This window comes from Pristis pectinata, chromosome 19, assembly GCF_009764475.1.
Source record: "Pristis pectinata isolate sPriPec2 chromosome 19, sPriPec2.1.pri, whole genome shotgun sequence".
Classification (NCBI taxonomy): Eukaryota; Metazoa; Chordata; class Chondrichthyes; order Rhinopristiformes; family Pristidae; genus Pristis; species Pristis pectinata.
Genome location: NC_067423.1, coordinates 32,391,343 through 32,406,873, shown reverse-complemented (window position 1 = coordinate 32,406,873; position 15,531 = coordinate 32,391,343). Strand labels below are relative to the sequence as shown.

The 15,531-nt window shown below is 42.7% G+C and overlaps 1 protein-coding gene across 1 annotated transcript in view; it reads right to left on the bottom strand.

The window, feature by feature from the left end:
* Positions 1–15,531, bottom strand: part of LOC127580303 (copine-8-like) — a 249,658-nt gene that overhangs the window by 176,314 nt on the left and 57,813 nt on the right. The window contains 1 exon segment of the mRNA XM_052033590.1: positions 5,666–5,706. Coding sequence (XP_051889550.1) covers positions 5,666–5,706 — 41 coding nt within the window.

The following is a 15,531-nucleotide window of genomic DNA, read 5'->3' as shown; positions in this document are numbered from 1 at the left end:
ACATCACATTAGCCGCCCATTGAGATCCCCAAACAGGTCCTCTGGAGCCGAACTTTTCAGCTACCTGGTCACCCAGAGGTGGCATCAGAGTTTTTCTCCCTGCCTCAGCTGCAGACCCTTCATTCACAATGACACACCACTTGCAGATCCTGCTCTATCGTTTCTACCTATCCATACCTGAACGGACAGATGATAAGCTGCCTTCAACCACAGCCACCTGCCCATAGGGGAATTCCTGGATACTTTACTGTAAGCTCACGGAGAGGAAGGAGCAAACAGGACATATGGAATACAAGATGGCAGATAAGGTTAAGTGCACCCTGTCATCTTCAGCCATCTGTGCACTGCCACACATCACTGGACTCTTGTGGTGCGACTACCAATCATGATCACACTCACTCCAACAAACTGCTCAGCTAATGCTTTGTGCTTTGATTGAGATTGGCACCAATTGCATGGCATCTTTTCCTACTAAAATGTGTTGTGTCTTGCAACGTGTCTGGGTGATATTCTAGGCACAGTGGAATAGCTGGGAGTGCAGGCAAGCTCCGAGATGTGTGTGCAAGACCTGGACTATCGTATCTGAAGATGTGGTAGAACACATAAATGAGTCCTTTTCAAAGGAGCAATGGAATGCATTGCAGTGGTGCGTGGCTATTGTTGAGAGATGGAATTAGGCACGTCTTCACTCACTTTGACCACAAGACTGAGGTGATTAAATCTTTTGCAACATTGCATCAATGTCTGGATGCCTCGCCTTTGGCATTCACCTCGAGTACAGCCTCCTCCCGCAGCAGACAGCATGGGCCTGGATGGCTTCCTGCATTCCAATGCACTGAGTACTTTGTTCCTTCTCACCCAGTTAGCAGTCAGATGTTGCATCTAAAATTCATTGCCCAAACTCTTTGGAGCTCAACTTTGCATTCCACAAGCCTGTCTAATTCTTTGGAATGGCTTCCATCAGCAGGTGCATGCAATGTACACCTGCCATGTAACTGCTTCTATCAGTGCCATCTAATTTCAACCAATCATAACTAAAGTCAATGTGTACTAAAGGAACAAACTGTGCAATTGGCAACATCTGGAATCAGCAATCATGAGGTGGGGGCACCTAATTAACAATTTCCAATGTTACCTATGTCTCTATTCTGTTCAACATTCTATTAGCTGTGTTGATTGCTGTCCTTTGCGACTTTAAGAGCAAGTATGACTCATCTATTTCCTCTTCACAAGCATTCTTGTCTTTGGAATTCATTATCCTGGTAAGTGGTGGAGGCTCACTCATTGTGTTCACTCAAAACACAAATTGACAGATTTCTGGACATTAAGGGAATCCAGAGATATGGGGAATGTACTTAAAAATAGCCTGAAGTAGAAAAATCATTCACAATCTCAGCTATTGGTCTACTCCTGCTCCTAGTTCTTATGTTCTGCCCAAATAGATATTCCATCCAGTTCGTGCTCTAACCTTCAAGGCGATTCCTTTGCCTCCATAGTCCTTTCTGGCTCAGCATCATCTGAAAAGTTAATTTCATCAGTTTCTTCTGCTTTTCCCATCTGCAAATTCATACTCAAGTTGCCAGCTGCTATTTCTTTTTCACTTACACCACACACACAGTTACCCTGTCTCTAACGACTGCAAGCTGCTCCATTATCACCATTCAATTAAGGTACTAGTTATCACTCAGCTGCTGCCTGAAAAGATACAATTCTATTCACAATGTTGTCAGTACCGTTTTCACATTTGGAAATTTAATAATTCATTTAATAATGGATAGAATTTGGCATTTATATAAAATTGCTGTGATGATACTATCAAAACTCAAGCAGCAATACAATTGTTTTGTTGGTGAAGGCAGTACTAACACTCCAACTGACTTCTCTGTCTTCCCAAGGCAATGAACCTTTAATCTGCGCGTTCTACAGCCAGCTCTTAAAACAAATTGAATCGGACTAAATGTGGGAGAAAGGAATGATCAGTGTAATTTTGGTTCCGATTCTAATTTTATTGCTATACAGTTTATTCCCTTACCTGGCATTAATACAGAAGTATCAATAGATTGCTTTCCACATTACGTCAATCTAAACTGTAAATCTACCACCACTATCACATCAGCTACATGTTAATTAGGTTTACAATCATCTTCTTCAAAGAATCTCCTTATATACATACCCTTTTACATTATGAGACTGAACAATGTCTAAAAATTAATAGTATATTCCAGAAGTTGCATTATAAATTCATGTAATTTTGTATTGATATTAATTTAAAATATTGAGTACTGTGTCCCAAAGTCCTAGCGAGTAATTTTTAAGTTTAAAGTTGATTTGTATCTGATCCTGGGAGGGAATGTAGCATATCCAGTAATTATATACACTACATTTAAAAATAACCATTTTTTATGAAAACTTATTTGAAAAAAAAGGATAAAGAGGCCAAACAAAAAAGCACTTAAAAAGGCCTGTAATAGAATGGAAAATATAATCAGAAATATAATACAACTAACAAATTCTACAAAAGTTCAAAAAAAACAAACATCATATCAAAAACAGCCAAAGAAAATGCCAATTTGCATAACAACCATGTATGAATATCTATACCTTCAAACATTTCGTCCCATTCCATTTACCTCATCACAACTTTTCAGCACACCTTCCCATCCCCACTTTTTTCAGGTACAGGTCTTCCCCAGGTCATGGGTCACAAACAGTTCACGAGTCAGAAATGCAGCTGTGAACCGAGTTCGCACGTGGCAGAGCATGCCTGCAACAGCCAACAAATCATAGCACCGGTCTCCTAATCACTCATTCATATGTATGTGCTGGGTGTTCATAAACTGGGAGGAACTGTACTACCTAATTTACTTTTGATACCATTCAAGCTTTTGGCTCAACCAAAATAGGCCAATTATACAAAATATGCCAATCAGGTCATATCAAGCCACATCCCCAACCCAAGGCAGAAGTGGCTATACTAAATGAAGCCTGAGGTGAGGACACATGTGAGCTGGTTGATAGAAAAATGAGCATGAATGGTGTGGAATATTTGCCCCACTAATAATTCAGACAGGACGAAATAACTTTGTATGTATATTTATGGATTACGCCAAACTATGGGGTTAGGTAACATGAGGGAAGAAGCTCCATCAAGTAAGACTAGAAAATTCTGTGGAGGTTGGAAATCTGAAGTAAAAGGTAAAACAAATGAAAACCAGAACTTCTGACAAAACCAGGAATGTTAACTCAGTGTTCAGCTCTTTCTGGGTTTCTTGTCCCAATGTCTTACGGCTGAGGTGCTTCACATTCCAACCACTCTCTGACCCAAACAATTCCTCCTGAACTGCCTCAGGAGGAGAGTCAGTTGATCCAACTGCCCCCCCCCCATCTCTCTATCTCACTCCCTTCCCCCACCCTCCATCAGCCCATCACCCACATACTCCTCCCACCAGTTCCCCTCCCCACTTCCCTCCCTTTATTCCATGCTTCACCCTCTCCTATCAGACTCCATCATCTTCAGCCCTTTGTCACTTCCACCTTTCACCTCCCAGCTTGTGACATTATTCCCACTCTCCCCTCCCACCTCACGTGCTTATCACCCCCCTCACCTGGATCCACCCATCACCTGCCTGCTCTTGCTCCACCCCTTCCCTCCACCTTTTCATAGCGGCCATCTCCCCTCCTTCTTTCAGTCCAGATGAAGGGTCTCGACCAAAACAACTGTCCGCTTCCCTCCAATAGATGCTGCCCGACCTGCTGAGTTCCTCCAGCCCTTTGTGTGTTGCCACAGATTCCAGCATCTGATATCTCTTCTATCTTCATATGTGACCAGTGTAATTTGACCATTTCTAAAACCTATACCAAGAAATAATTCCCAGTTTTTTTTTTTGCTTTGCTGCCCTATGATACTGCTTTTAATGACTTTTTCATTCCGGTTCTCCATTCACTCCAGTCTATGCCACTCAGTTTCTTTATAGATATATATATATTTCTGCTTTTCGTACCAAAGTACACCATATTTATCATATTAAATGCACCACTCAACTGCTCCGTCAATAGGCTTTCTAATGTCTTCCTTGATGGGCATTCTTCCTGTTATTTATACCCCACAGTTTGGCATCATCAATAAATTTGCACATCAAGTCATTAATCCTGTCAAAGTGATTAATGGGGCAAATGTTCCACTCCAGTCATGCTTATCATTCGATCACCCTCTCAAATGCACTCTTACCTTAGGCTCCATTTAGTTCCTGTCTCTCTTGCCTCAGGAAAAGCCCAAGAGGCTTTGGTGTGGCCTGACTGGCACAGGCTGCAGCACACTTAACCGATGGAGATTGGCTCAGAGGCCAGAATCTAGCATCAGGAACATAAGGTGCATGGTTAAATGGGCAGTTCTCGCTGTAACATTACCAACACAGAGCTGCCTCCAATCTTACCACAATTAAAATAAAGTTGCTTCTCACTGACTGGATAACTGCACTTATATGAAGATGTGGCTGGCCGTTTCCAGGTTATTTTTGCCTGTTCCAATCAATACCAAAAATGGTTTCAAGGAACAGACAATCATGGGAAACATGGACCTGGTACAAATGTCCTCTTGCAAATGGCAAAGGATGATAAAATGGCATTATTTGTGAAATAATTCATTGTAACATGAATATTCGATTCTAATGGCAGAATAATCCATGGCTGCAGTTTATGCTGCAAGTTTGCTATTGCATTTATTTATACAGAACCTTAACAAAGTATTACTGTGAAGGAAATAGAAACCACTTGGGGAGGAGCATCTCATCCTTTATCGAGATTAAAGAAACTGCAGATGCTGGAACCTGGAACAAAAACAAATTGCTGGAGGAATTTAGTGGGTCAGGCAGCATCTGTGGAGGCAGAGGGATAGTCAACGTTTCAGGACATATGGTCCTGATGCAGGGTCTCAATCCGAAATGTTGCGTCTGCCTCCACAGATGCTGCCTGACCTGCTGAATTCTGTCAGCAGTTTGTTTTTCATTCTTCACTTCAATGCACTTTGGTAACTCTTTGGAGCACTTTGGTAACTCTTTGGAACACTTTGGAACACAAGGACATGCTGATTTCTTGTACTGGTCAGCAGGAGAAAACAGAGTTATTGAAGATTACGTGGAAACCTTGTAAAACAGTGTTGCAGAGCATGGAATGCCAGGCAAGGATGCTTGCAAAGGGCTGCTGAACCACCACCATTTGCTCCCTCGAGATCCACATGTTTACAGCGCTGAAGATCTGCCTCAATGTAAACAATGAATAACAATGCTCCCAGCACAACACTTTACTCCTACTCCTTACATTCCATGTTTTAATGAATGCATTTCCCATTTGACTATATATCCCAACTCCACAGACATCAGTCTTTATTATGTACCTTTCATGTAATTCTTCATCAAATAACAGAAAAAAAAACTTAAATGAATAATCCAACCTCTCTTTTTTAATTTCAGGTGAAATTCTAAAAGCATGTATTAATGGGTAAAGATACTTGCCTTATTAAAGATTGGTTATTTTTAAAGAGATAAGAACTCATACATTAGCCAATGTTGCTCATTGTAACTGGACATGCCTTAGCGTATTGTTAGTGCAACAGTTTTAGTACAAATCATGCAAAAATCACAGAAAACTGAAATCTGCAGTTACTTACGTGGGTCTGACTTAGAAAATGTGTCTCGATCCAAAAGATTCCTGTGGGGAAACAAAACGTCTCATTAAACACAAATTCACGTTTAATATTTAAATTGTAAGAAAACAAAAGAACGTCCCAACAATTCTCCTGAGCTTCAAGCATATATGATTGGAATTCTGTTTTAAATTATAGTCTCAATATATTTGAACTTTGCATCCGAGGGCAAGTTTTACCAATCGTTAGAAAACCACCAGACAGACCCATATGCCATTATCACAAAGCACCTTTTTTTTACTATACAAGCCTTAGTAAGATCTTCTGGCCTGATCAACTAGCAAAATATTAGAACCATACAGCACAAAACAGGCCCTTCGGCCATATTCATGGACAATTGAAGCATAAGGGACAAAATAAAGATGGAAAGGAATCTGTAAAACAAAATGATCAGATTATTTAAAGACTCAAGTCAGGCAGAACTGTTGAGAAGACTGATGTGATACTTACCAGTGAAGACCATCAAAGCAAATATTATAATTTGGTCTAAGAAGCAATCCAGCATGCTACTGAAGACAGATGGAATTTGTTGAGCAAGCTGACATTCAGGTAGATCCATGTGAACAAAGGGTCAGATAGCTTTTTGGAGACCAATGGCCTTTTATCCAATGGGTAGAAATTCATTATGAACATGGTCAAAGAGAAACATTTATTAAGTTATGTGCTTTCACTGCTGTCCATATTAATTTTGCATTGGATGCAAATCAAGAAGGTTCTCATTTCATTAGTCTGGCACAGATTCAAGTCAAAGTTTACAAGTCAAACAGCAACATGATTTGGCACCAGGTCACATACAGATTATGCTTACATTATTTTATAAATATAATTAACTAGGTCAACTGAATCCAAATCACAATATATAAATATCCAGATTTGTCATTTGTTTCCAATTATTATAAGTTGTTTTCATTGTTATGTATAATTTCTTTCATGATATTATTGGATAATTGTCATTAAGGAAAAGTACTATTCATTCTGGAGATTAATATACCTTCCACCCATTTTGAGATGCCAATGTGGTTCAAAGTATAATTAGGAGCACTTCCAGCAAGATTAACTATTAACCATCCTAATATCTCCCAAGACAGTGCTACGCCTTCCTGAACTGGCACACTCAATGTTGTGAAAGTACTTCTGCAAAGCCAGTAGGTTTATGTTGAATCAGCAACCAAGTAACACCAACATATATCACATACAGCGAATTATTCCCTGCCATATGCCACCAGTTTTCGTCCAATGATTTCTCCATTCCTCATTACCATAAAGTTATTAAATGTAAACTCACTCTCATATTAATCACATAAATCAGAATTGACTTCAAGTTATCCTTATTAGACTGATCTTGATACAGGAAAACAGAGAATGCCCTTCTTCACAGAAATCTTTTGACTATTGCCTCTCAACTCTCAGAAACAAAAAGCCTGACGTTATTACAGCACTGTGTTACAAAACAACATAGAGGCTGAGGATATCATTGATGACAGTTTTAGTGAGGAGGTCACACCTCAGGTACAGGCTACAGATCGATGGGTGACCACCAGGAGAAGTAAGGGGAGTAGGCAGACAGCGCAGGGATCCCCCATGGCCATTCCCCTCAGTAACAGGTATAATTCTTTGGATATTGTTGGGGGGGGGGGGGGGACGGGGACGGGGGTGGTGGGGAATGACCTTTCAGAGGCCAGCAGCAGTACCTGGGTTAGTGGCACTGTCACCGGCTCTGAGGCAGAGAAGGGAAGGGTGAAATCAGGCAGAGCAATAGTGATCAGGGACTTGATAGTAAGGTGCGCAGATAGGTGTTTCTGTGGCCGCAATCAAGACTCCAGGATGGTGTGTTGCCTCCCTGGTGCCAGGGTCAAGGATGTCTCACAGCAGGTACAGGACATACTGAGAGGGGAGGGTGAACAGTCAGAGGTCATGGTCTATACAGGTACCAATGACACAGGCAGGAGCAGGGACAAGGTCCTGCAAAGAGATTTTAGGGAACTGGGTAGAAAGTTAAAAAGCAGGATTTCCAGGGTTATAATCTCAGGATTACTACCTGTGCCACATGCTAGTGAGATAAGAAATAGATATATAATGCAGTTCAATACATGGATAAGGAGCTGGTGCAGGAGGGAAAGTTTCTAATTTATGGATCATTGGGCATTGTTTCAGGACAGGTGGGACCTGTACAAACAAGATGGTTTGCGTCTGAACCGAAGAGGAACCAATAACTTCATCAGGAGGTCTGCTAGTGCTATTCGGGAGGGTTTAAACTAGGGTAGCAGGAGGAATGGGAACCACAGCAGCAGGGCAACAGGTGGTAGGATTGAGGGCAAGAAAGATGGTATGACAAGTAAGATTGAAAGGAAGGGCAGCTCATAAACACGGTGGGACCGATGGGCTGAAATGTGTTTATTTCAATGCTGAGGACTACTTTGGGGAAGGAGGATGAATTTAGAGCCTGGAACAGTACATTGGAATTGGTTTATTATTGTCACTTGTACCAAGGTACAGTGAAAAACTTGTCCTGCATACAGTTCATACAGATCAGTGCTACCTCAGATTGTTACTACCTCAGTGCACTGTGTAAAACAATACAGAATAAAGTGTCACAGCTGCAGAGAAAGTGCAGTGCAGGTAGAAAACAACGTGCAAGGTCATAACGAGGGAGATTGTGAGGTCAAGAGTCCATCGTATTATACTAGGCAACCATTCAATAGTTTTATACCAGTGGGGTAGAAGCTGTCCTTGAGCCTGGTGGTATGCGCTTTCAGCCTTTTATATCTTCTGCCCAATGGGAGAGGGGAGAAGAGAGAATGTCCGGGGTGGGTGAGGTCTTTGATTATGCTGGCTGCCTTACTGAGGCAGCGAGAAGTACAGACAGAGTCCATGGAGGGGAGGCTGGTTTCCAATAATGTGCTGAGCATGTCCACAACGCTCTACAGTTTCTTGCGGTCCCGGGCAGAGCAATTGCCATACCAAGCCATGATGCATCCAGATAGGAATTACGATGTTGTTACCATTACAGAGACCTGGTTGCTTGAGGGACAGGACTGGCAGCTCAACATTCTTGGGTTTTGTTGTTTTAGACGTGATAGGAGAGGGGGTAAAAGAGGTGAAGGGGTTGCACTACTGATAAGGCAGAATGTCACAGCAGTACTCAGGGAGGACACACTGGAGGGCTCATCCACAGAGGCAATTTGGGTGGAGCTCTGAATTAAGAAAAGTACAATTATGCCAATGGGATTATACTATAGGCCCCCCCAATAGCGACCGAGAGGTGGAGGAACAGATATGTATACAGATTACGGAAAGGTGCAGAAACAACAGGGTTGTCATAGTGGGGACTTTAAATTCCCCAGTATTGATTGGAACTTCCTTAATACAAGAAGCTAAGATGTGGTGGGACTTCTTCAGTGTATCCAAGAGGGGTTCTTGAAGCATTATGTGGAGAGTCCAACTAGAACAGAGAACATACTGGACCCAGTTTTGGGAAATGAGCCAGGGCAAGTTGCCGACCTGATAGTGGGGTGAATATTTTGGGAATAGTGACCACAACTCATTATGTTTTAAGACGGTTATGTGTGAGGATAAAATCAGATCTTGCTGGTAGGAACTAAATTGGGGGGAGAGCAAATTATGTCAGGATAAGACGGCAGTTAAGGGGTGTTGATTGGGAGCAGCTGCTGTCGGACAAATCCACGTCTGACATGTGGGAGTTGTTTAAAGACCAGCTGATTGGAGTTCAAGATCGATATGTTCCAGTAAAGAGTAAGGACAAGGATGGTAAGGTAAAGGAACTTTGGATGACCCACGAGGTCCTAAATTTAGTCAGAAAGAAAAATGAAGCATACGCAAGGTTCAGGAAGCTAAAAATCAGACTGGGCCCTTGTGGAATATAAAGAGAGCAGGAAAGTGCTCAAGCAGGTGATTATGAAGGCCAAGAGGGGTCACAAAACGTCCTTGGTGAGCAGGGTCAAGGATAATCCCAAGGCATTTTATGCTTATATTAAGAAAAAAGAGGATAACTAGGGAGAGGTTAGGTCCACTCAAGGGTAAAGGAGGGAATTTGTGCTTGGAGTCAGAGCAAGTGGCTGAGGTATGAAATGAATACTTTGTGTAGGTATTTACTGAGCAGAAGGATTTGGAGGATAGTGAAGGTAGAGTGGGACATGCTCACGTGCTGGAATATTTTGAGATTAAGGAGGAGGTAGTGAAAAGCATCAAGGTAGATAAATCCCCAGTGCACGATGGCATATATCCCTGAATAGTGAAAGAAGCGAGGAGATTGCTGGGGCTTTGACAAAGATCTGTGTCCTCACTAGCAACACAAGGTCCCAGAGGACTGGAGAGTAGCAAATGTTGTGCCTTTGTTCAAGAAGAGAAACAGGGATAATTTGATGAGGATAAGGCAGTGGACATTACCTACATGAACTTCAGTAAGGCATTTGTTAAGGTCCCTCATGGTAGGTTGATTCAGAAGATAAAAGGTGCATGGGACCCAGTGTGAATTGCAAGTTTGGATTTAGAACTGGCTTGCCCATTGAAGACAGAGTAGGGGTGGAAGCCAGAGAGGTCAGTGACCAATGATGCTCAGCAAGGATCAATGCTGGGACCTCTGTAGTTTGTGATATATATCCATGATCTGGATTCAAATGTGGGTAGGTGGATTGACAAGTTTGCAGATGACACCAAGATTGGTGGAGATGCAGACAGTGTAAAGGACTATCAAAGGATTCAGTGGGATATAGATCAGTTACAGATCTGGGCAGAGAAGTAGCAGATGGAGTTTTAATCTGGGCAAGTGTGAGGTGTTGCTCTTTGGGAGGTCAAATGAAAAGAGAAAGTATACATTTACTGGTAGGCCCCTTAATAGCATTGAGGTACAGAGGGATCTTGGGGCCAGGTCCATAGTTCACAGAAAGTGGCAAGTAGTAAAGAAGGCATATGGTATGCTTGCCTTCATTGGTAGGTGTGTTGTGTGTTGAGTATAAGAGTTAAGGAAGTCTTGCTGCAGCTATATAAACCTTTAGTCAGACCACACTTAGAGTATTGTGTGCAGTTCTGGTCACTCCCTTACAGGAAGGATTTGGAGAATGTGGAAAGGGTGCAGAAGAGGTTTACCGGGATGCTGCCTGGATTCGAGGGTATGGGCTAGAAGGAAAGGTTGAACAAATTTTCAGTTGTTCTCCCTGGAGTGTCAGAGGCTGAGGGGAGACCGGATAGAGGTTTTTAAAATGATGAGAGGTGTACATAGTGTAGACACTCAGAATCTGTTCCCCAGGGTAGAAATGTCAAACATCAGAGGACATGCTTTTAAGGTTTTGGGGGGGGGGGGGGGGGGGGTTGAAAAAAAAGAGTTCAAAGGTGATGCAAGGAGCAAGTATTTTTTTAAGCTGCAGAGAGTGGCAGGTGCCAGGAATAGGTTACCAGCAGTAGGAGTGGAAGCAGGCAGTTTGGTGGAGTTTAAAAGGTTTAGATAGACAGATGAATATGAAGGGAATGGAGGGATATGGATAATACACAGGAGGAGAACATTTAGTCTAAATTGGCATCAAGATCAGCACAACATCGTGAGCTGAATGGCCTGTCCAGTGCTGTACTGTTCGATGTTCAATGTCATAACGTTGCACTTATCATTGAGTCACACAGCCCAGAAACAGGCCTTTTGGCCCACCCAGTCCTCGCTGACCATCAAGCACCCATCCACAACCATCCAATTTTATTTTCTCCACAACTTCCCCCAGCTTCTAAAACTCAACTCAACACTTTGGACAAATTACAGTGGCCAACTAACCTACCAAGCCATACTTCTTTAAGAGATGGAAGGAAACCCATGCAATCACAGGGAAAACGTACAAAGCCCACACAGACAGTACGAGGAGATCAGGATTGAACCCAGATCACTGGAGCTGTGGAGCAGCAGCTCCAGAAGCGGTGCTGCCATGCAGCGTGTATTGAACCATTGTCCGGCACAGCAGCAAATCTTTTCAAATGAAAAATAATTTGGACTGGAAGATTTGGATGGTGTTATTTGGAAGACAGCGAATGTCACACCACTGTTTAACGATGTAAGCAAAAGGCAAGTAACTGGAGGCCATTTAGCTTAACATCTTAATATTGAGGGGCAGCACGGTAGCATAGCAGTTAGCGTGACGCTATTACAGCGCCAGCGATCGGGGTTCGATTCCCATTGCTGTCTGTAAGGAGTTTGTATGTTCTCCCGTGTCTGCGTGGGCTTCCTCCGGGTGCTCCAGTTTCCTCCCACATTGCAAAGGCATACGGGTAGGTTAACTGGGTTTAAAATGGGTGGCATGGACTCATTGGGCCGGAAGGGCCTGCTACCACACTGTAAATATATAAAAAAAGTCTGTAGTCAGGAAAATGTTTGAAACTATCATCAAGGAAGAAATAGCAAGGTATCTAGATAGAAGTGGTTCCATCAGGCAGACGCAGCACAGATTCAGGAAGGGCAGGTCCTGTTTGACAAACTTACTGGAGTTCTTTGAGGATATAATGAGCGCAGTGGATAGAGGGGAACAGGTGGTTGTTGTATACTTGCATTTCCAGAAGGCGTTCAATAAGGTGCTGCATAAAAGACTTATCCATACGATAAGGATGCATGTAGTTGGGAGTGATATATTCAAATGGATAGAGGATTGGTTAACCAACAGAAGGCAGAGAGTTGGGATAAATGGGTGTTTCTCTGGTTGGCAATCAGTGGTGAGCAGGGTGCCACATGAGGTCGGTGATGGGCCCGCAACTGTTCACAATATACATTAACGATTTGGAAGAGGGGACCAAGTGTAGCTTGGTTAAGTTTGCTGATGACACTAAATTGAGTGGAAAAGCAAAGTGTGCAGAGGATGCAGAGAGTCTGCAGAGAGATAGAGATAGGTTAAGTGAATGGGCAAGGGTCTGGCAGATGGAGTACAACATTGGTAAATGCGAGGTCATCCACTTTGGAAGGAAAAAAACAGAAGATCAGCTTGTCATTTAAACTGTGAAAGATTGCAGCATGCTGTTGTGCAGAGGGACTTGGGAGTGCTTGTGCATGAATCGCAAAAGGTTGGTTTGCAGGTGCAACAGGGTATCAAGAAAGCCAGTGGAATATTGGCCTTCATTGCTACAGGGATTGAATTTAAGAGTAGGGACTGGTGAGGCCGCACCTGGAGTACTGTGTGCAGTTCTGGTCTCCATACTTGAGGAAAGATATACTGGCTTTGGAGGTGGTGCAGAGGAGGTTCACCAGGTTGATTCTGGAGATGAGGGGGTTAGCCTTTGAGGAGAGATTGAGTCACCTGGGACTACACTCGCTGGAATTCAGAAGAATGAGAGGGGATCTTATAGAAACAAAATTATGAAAGGGATAGATAAGATAAAGACAGGAAGGTCATTTCCACTGGTAGATGAGACTACAACTAGGGGATGTAGCCTCAAGATTCGGGGGAATAGATTTGGGACAAAGATGAGGAGAAACTGCTTTTCCCAGAGAGTAGTGAATCTGTGGAATTCTCTGCCCAGGGAAGCAGTAGAGGCTACCCATTAAATATATTGAAGACACAGCTCAATAGAATTTTGCATAGTAAGGGAATGAAGGATTATGGGGAAAAGGCAGGTAGGTGGATCTGAGTCCACGGCCAGATCAGCCATGATCTTATTGAATGGCGGAGCAGGCTCGACGGGCCAGATGGCCTGTTCCTGCTTCTTATGTTTTTTTGTCAGTTTAATACATCTCCAGGTAGCTGGTTACAGAGAAGCTTGGGAACAGCTCATTTGTCTGCCAGAGGGTTTCCTCTGATCATCCTCAAAAGACACTGGCAGTTTGAACACAGGAAGTTAGATATAAAGCATGCTGGAAGTCCAATACAGAATGTTATATCTGATGCATAACCTTAGAATTAGTGCTCTTATCAACAACTGCAGTGGCCAATGAATGGCAGAGGGACAGTGCATATGGCTCAGTACAAACAGCCTGATATGCAGTAAACACAGCTTCCTAATGGTCTAGAATCAATGGGATCTCACATCCGACATCAGGTTTGATCTGGCCTGAGATCTGACCAACGTTTCCTCACATGAAGTCCAGCCACTGAGCACAATGACAGATGCAGCCCTTGAAAGCACAGATGCAGATGCCTGAAACATCAAGCAGCTGAGCACCAGAGGATCCAATTGGAACTGCTGGCAAAACTCAGCAAGATATTGCCCGATACTAATTGCTCAGCCAATGCTGACAGCAAAATCTGCTGCAAATACTACTTCAGTAATTAAAATTACTGCAATAAATGGAACACTCTTATGATAAGTATATGGTGAGCAGATGATATTAAGTATTGGCCAAGTGAATTCTTCAACTGTAATAGATTTCCCATACCTTTGACAACCGAATATAATGAGTGTTTAATTTGTTAAAGTATTAATTAGCATCAACATTCAATCCATATTAAATGTGTTTGTACAGTAAACATTTTATTGCTGATCCAATAAATGGTTGAAAACAGACTCTTTTGGGTATCCCTTGGGCTTTGAATCCTTCAATGATCACATTACACTCCTTACAACTCATGTAAACATCAACTTTTTTTTTACAAATTACAAACTGCAAAATAACAAGCAAATGGTTTTCATTTCTTAACACAAAATCATTTTCAAAGCTGTAGACCTTAAAGTGGGCCCTAAAGAATGCAGATAGGTAGGGAGAGATTCAGAGTAAACGTTGCAGAGCTTAAGTGGCTGAAGACATCGTCACAAAGTGCAGGGTGAAGTACAAGAGGGAGAGGAATGTAGAGTTCTGGCTTGGAAGAGTTTACCAAAATAAGGAGGAGAAGTCCTTGAAGGGATTTGAACAAGTGCACTAGAATGTGATGCTTATCCATTGCCAGAGTGGAAGCCCCTGAAGGTCTGGCAGCACATCACTGTGGATGAAGGGAGATTCAGATACATGACAGGATAGGGAGAACAGGGACTTGGCATTAACTCCAGTATATAGAAAGTGGAACTGGAACAGTCAGGTCTGTTGGTAACAATGTCATGGTTAATGGTTTCAGGAGCAGATGGCTGGTGCAAGTATTATTTTGGATGCAAGCAACCTCTGAAGAGAACAGAAAACCTGTGGCTTGGCTCAAACTCAGCTCGGACCAGATGTCATACAAGCAGCCCAGCACTGCACAGCCAATGCACAGAAAGTGGACATTTCAGCTGTCATTGGGTTTTGTTTTAGGCTTCCCACCCAAGGAGACCAGACCAAATAGAAGTGCAATTCTCACCAACTTCCGACACATCCACACTCACCACAATGTCAATGGCCACGTTTTCAGCAATGGGAGACTGTCAGGCACAGGCAGGTAGGACGTCATTTATCATTAAAGGTTTAATTCTGATGATGTCGTTTGAACCAAAGCCATTAGTAACTTGGGCCATGCAAATAATGAAGACTTTTCAATGAAACAGCTGAATCCAGAATCAAGTCCAGAAAGGACCCAGGTAACTTTGAAATTTTAAGATCCGTCATGAGCAGAGAAGAACTTTTGAGTCTGGCCTACCACTGAACCCCACACCAATCCAGACCAAACTGCCCTCTGGACCTGCTCTGTCACACTTCCTTTAAGCCCCTTGCTGAATGAGACCCTTCTTGCACCTACCAACAGTCTTACCTTTCCGCAAAGGGTTCAGGAGGACTTTATCCTCCTACATGGCGAGGAAGTTAAGGTCACTGCAGCCTTACACTGATGGAATCATGGGCACAGGTACTCCAATCCAGCCCCACACACCAAATTTACAGTATGTGATAAAATACAGGAAGACATTAATAAATTTGCAGAACATAATTGTAACTTGAAAATGAA